Source organism: Cavia porcellus, unplaced genomic scaffold, assembly GCF_034190915.1.
Source record: "Cavia porcellus strain 051 isolate PalLab524CR breed Dunkin Hartley unplaced genomic scaffold, mCavPor4.1 scaffold_33, whole genome shotgun sequence".
In the NCBI taxonomy this organism is placed as follows: Eukaryota; Metazoa; Chordata; class Mammalia; order Rodentia; family Caviidae; genus Cavia; species Cavia porcellus.
In genome coordinates this window covers 38,512,283-38,517,420 of record NW_026947516.1, presented here as the reverse complement: position 1 = coordinate 38,517,420, position 5,138 = coordinate 38,512,283, and the positions used below count along the sequence as shown (strand labels likewise).

Here is a 5,138-nt window from a genome sequence, read left to right as displayed (position 1 = left end):
GAGTGTCTTACCTAAGAGAAATTTGCAAAAAGGGACAATTCAGCAGCCAAGAATTTCTCAAATGCCCTTGGCGTTTTAAAAAAAGTGACATAAAGTTGAGTGTGTCATGTCCATGTCTCTTTACAAAAGATTTTACCTCCTATTTGATAGGAATTACTGTTTCTTTGAAAGGTCAACCTGCACTGAAATAAAGATAATCCCTCCTTTCCTCATTCTGCTGGAAACCACATCCTTTGTTAGTTATATTTTCTTACGCAGCAACACTTGGAGATGACTACAGCGAGAGTTTCCCATTGGTGGAATTTCCACGGAGACCCATGAAGTAATACTGCACAATTTCAAGTGAAGTACACTGTCCCTTGACAATGGCAAGTCTGGGCAAACCTCTAGTAACTGAAAATCTTAGAAAGTCTGAAAGTGAGTGAATGAAAATGGGCCTCTCCACATTTGGACAGGGCCTCTCCTGAAGCACACATTTGTGGAAAAAGTAATTATGAGAGACGAATGAACTCCCAAAACGGAATGGAAATTTTCTTGTTTAGGCCTGGAACGCTATGGCCTGGAGCCCTGTGGTTCTAACTGGATGAGCAAAGTGTCAGCAGAGATCAAAGAAAAACACACACCATTTAGGGAACTCGATATTTAACCAGGTGTCCAGAGTAGTGGCAAACTGTACTTGTGTCAATTTGCTCAAATCCTGTCTTCACAAGAAAGTAAATTCCAGCACGACCAGTGACTAGAGGAGGACACATTTCAAAGGACTTGTAAAAAGTCCAACCCTGAAGTTAGCCCAACACTGAATTTAGATGAAAAGTAGCAGAGTCTGTTAGTCTTTCAAGTTTTAATAGGAGAAACTTATAGCATGCAATAGCTGTTACATGAATAACTTCAGAGCTTTTGGAGAGGTCGAAATCACTATGAGTGAGGGCTTCCCTGACTCGCAAAGTTAAAAATAGTAAAACAAACAATTTGCAAAACCAATCAACCAATTAAATACAAACACTAAGTCCAAAGGGTTTCACTGGTTTTAAAACCACTTATGGAATGCACAACTATTGATGAGGCTTACTCTGCATTCTGCTTTACTCAGGCCTGGTACATGAGCAACTGTGAAAGCAAAATTCAAAATGTTATGTGAAGTGACCATTTCATTGTTGAAACCATGACCCAATAGACATTTTCTCTTTTGAAACTTCATACATTATCCATATATGTTCTCAAAGGGAAGGAATACACAGGATTTAGGCTGAATTATTTTGTGAGAGTCGACCCCCCTGCTACAACCCCCTCCCCAGAGCGGGGAATGAAAGGGTTAACTCCCTAACTCCCCAGAGCGGCGGAATGAAAGGGTTAACTCCCTAACTCCCCAGAGCGGGGGAATGAAAGGGCTAACTCCCTAACTCCCCAGAGCGGGGGGAATGAAAGGGCTAACTCCCTAACTCCCCAGAGCTATCAGAACAGAGCAGTAAAGAATGCTTCACTCCCTAAACCTTTCCCAGGAGATAATCAGAGCAGGGCCAAAGGGAATGTCTCTGCTAGTCATTAACCACTAGATGTTCTGTTCTCTGTAAAGATAGAGATAAGCAAAGAATGTACTGTACAAACAGGACCAGGGGGCACCTGGCACTCTAAGGTCAACCCAAGACCCTCGGTCTCCATGGTTACTCAGCCCCAGACCCTCAAATCAGCATTAGCCAGGTCCTGCGCCGCTCAAAATTAACCAATGCGATTTGCTTCTGTAAACTTGCTTGCCTCCTGCGTGTACCTTTAAAAACCCTGCACAAATTCCCCTCGGGGCCCCTCCGCACACGTTTGCCTGAGGGACCCCATGCGCATGGAAATAAACTTTCTTTTCCTCACCAAGAGCTGAGTCCTTGGGGTCTCTTCCCCTGCGGCGTTGGCCCTAACATCGTGGAGGCCCCAGCGAGATTAGCACGTCTCACGGGAGGTGACCCCAACGGCTCTACGGGTGAGTACGACTGGTCGCTTTTCATACCACCGGTGTTTACGCCCCGAGCCATACGGCTCCGATCTAGGGGCAATTTTTGTTATCTGTTTCGTACTCTGTTCCCTGGTGACTGGGGGACGCCCCACACGGTTTCCGTGGTTCACCGTCTGCGATAGGGTCTCCCTATCGATCGGGGGATTTTGATTCCCAATCTGTGGTCCGTCTGGGCCAATCTGGAGACACCCTTTGAGGTGACTCATCTGGGGGATTTCGATTCCCAGTCTGTGGTCCGCCCGGGCCAATCTGGAGACACCCTGTAAGGTGTCTCATTTGGAGTGAAACTGATGCGTATGCATGTGAATGAAGTGGCCGGCCTGATTGTTTTGTGTGTCGTGGGTGCTGTGTTAGGTTATTTGTTGTACCGCGCTTGCGTTAACCACCCTGTGACAATAGAACGTCATGGGACAGTCGACCTCATCCCCATTGTCCCTCACCCTCGACCATTGGTCGGAGGTGCGGAAGAGGGCTCACGATCTCTCCTTGCAGGTCAAGAAGAGTAAGTGGCAGGATTTCTGCTCGACTGAGTGGCCTGCTTTCTCTGTGGGGTGGCCACCAGAGGGAACTTTTCATCTGCCCCTCATTCTAGCAGTTAAGGACGTCATCTTCCGCCCCGGACAAAGGGGGCACCCTGATCAAGTCGCTTACATCCTGGTATGGCAGGACCTCAGGGAGGAACCCCCATTATGGGTAAAATCCTTTCTTCCCCCTTCTGACTCATCTGTACCAAAGCTTTTAGCTCTGAAAGGACCTCCCACTTCGGCTCCGGTCCTGCCCGAGTCTCAGCCTGATCTACCCTTACTCGACTTTGACCAGCCTCCTCCTTCCCAGCCGACTCAACCTCCTCCATACCCACTCTCTCCTCCAGCCTCCTCGTCCGAATCGAGTGCTGCTTCTCCGTCAGCCCCCTCTTCACCTGAGCTAAATTCCTCTTCTCCTCCGGTACCCACGTCCCCTCTATATCCCCCACTCCCTGCGATGGCTTGCCCCGAGCCCACACCTCCGGGGCCCACGGGCCCAGCCCAGAACACTCGGAGCAAGCTACGGCCTGAGGATCCAGTCGTTGCCCTCCCTCTCCGTCCCTATGGGCCCATGATAGACGATGGGACAGATGGAGGGCAGATGCCCGCTTTACAGTACTGGCCTTTTTCTACCTCAGATCTCTATAACTGGAAAAACAATAACCCTCCTTTTTCTGATGATCCTTCTAAGCTAACAGGTCTAATGGATTCTGTTATGTTCTCCCACCAACCCACATGGGACGACTGTCAACAGCTCCTAGGGGTCCTGTTCACCACCGAGGAAAGAGACCGCATCCTCCTGGAAGCCCGGAAAGCTGTTCCCGGAGAGGATGGCAGACCCACCCAGAGACCAGACCGGATCGATGACTTCTTCCCCTTAAAGCGCCCCAACTGGGACCCCAACTCACCTGCTGGTAGGCAGCATCTTTCTATCTATCGCCAGACTCTAATGGCAGGTCTCCGGGCGGCCGCAAGGCGCCCCACTAATCTGGCCAAGGTAAGAGAAGTTACCCAAGGACCTACTGAGACTCCCTCAGTTTTTCTAGAATGCCTGATGGAAGCTTACCGGCGATATACGCCTTTTAACCCTGAGGAGGAAGGCCGAAAAGGCTCGATAGCTATGGCCTTTATAGGACAATCGGCCCCTGATATAAGACGTAAGCTCCAAAGGCTAGATGGTCTCCAAGACCTGACTCTGAGGGATCTTGTTAAGGAAGCTGAAAAGGTCTACTATAAGCGGGAGACAGAGGAAGAGAAAGAGTTAGCTAGGGACAAAAGACGAAACAAGGAATTAACTAAGATGTTGGCCACAGTTATTCAGGGAAAACCTGAGCCAGGAAAGGGAAAGCCCACTCGCCCTCCATTAGACCCTGATCAATGTGCATATTGTAAGGAAAAAGGACACCTGATCAAAGACTGTGAAAAGTTAAAAAAGAAACGGGCCAAAGAAGAACGAGAAAGACAGTCCTCACAGCGATCCCGAGCCCCCATGCTCGCCCTAGATGAAGAAGACTAGGGACTTCGGGGCTCGGATCCCCTCCCCGAGCTCAGGGTAATGTTTAAAGTGGAGGGGACTCCCGTGGAATTCGAGGTCGATACGGGAGCTGTTTATTCGGCCTTACAAGCCCCCTTAGGGGCCCTTTCAACTAAGAAATCATTAGTTCAAGGGGCTAACGGGAGCAAATATCGCTCGTGGACCACTGAGCGCACAGTTGACTTAGGCAAGGGAAAAGTAAAACACTCCTTTCTGGTTATTCCCGAATGTCCTGCTCCCCTCTTGGGACGGGACTTATTAACCAAACTGGGGGCAAAGATTTCCTTTGAGCCCCAAGGACCTCAAGTAACATTCCGTAACCCAAAGGTTGGGCAACCTATGGTTACGGTGTTATCTCTAAAACTGGAAGATGAATATAGGCTCTACGACCACCAGGATCCCCAGCCTATCGCCCCAGCCTGGCTGACTGATTTTAAAGAATCCTGGGCCGAGACGGCTGGACTCGGGCTGGCAAGCCAGCAACCGCCTGTAGTGGTTACTTTAAAAACCACTGCCTCCCCTATTCGGGTCAAGCAATATCCCATTAATAGAGAAGCTCACCTAGGGATTAAGGTGCACATACAGAGACTTTTAGACCAAGGGGTATTAACTCCTTGTCGGTCTGCATGGAATACTCCGTTACTCCCGGTCAAAAAGCCCGGGACGAATGACTACAGACCGGTACAGGACCTAAGGGAGGTCAATAGCAGGGTAGAAGACATTCACCCCACCGTACCCAATCCCTATAATCTCCTCAGTGGGTTAAATCCCTCAAGGACTTGGTATACTGTTCTGGATTTAAAGGATGCCTTTTTCTGTTTGCCTTTACACAAAGATAGCCAGCCCTTATTTGCATTTGAATGGACGGACCCTGAGACTGGGTCCGCCGGACAACTAACCTGGACGCGCCTCCCACAGGGCTTCAAAAACAGCCCAACCATCTTTGATGAAGCCCTACATAAGGATTTAGCCCCCTTTCGGGCTCAACACCCAAGCCTCACCCTTCTTCAATATGTAGATGACTTGCTGCTGGCTGCGGACTCTGAGGGTGACTGCACAAGCGGAACTCAGGACCTTT

The 5,138-nt window shown here is 49.4% G+C and overlaps 1 protein-coding gene across 1 annotated transcript; it reads left to right on the top strand.

Moving 5' to 3' along the window:
- Positions 1-2,405: 2,405 nt before the first annotated feature.
- LOC134474549 (uncharacterized) lies at positions 2,406-4,042 on the top strand. Its single transcript, XM_063242787.1, has one exon. The coding sequence runs from the start codon at positions 2,408-2,410 to the stop codon at positions 4,040-4,042; it is 1,635 nt and encodes a 544-aa protein (XP_063098857.1). The 5' UTR covers positions 2,406-2,407.
- The last annotated feature ends 1,096 nt before the right edge of the window (positions 4,043-5,138 follow it).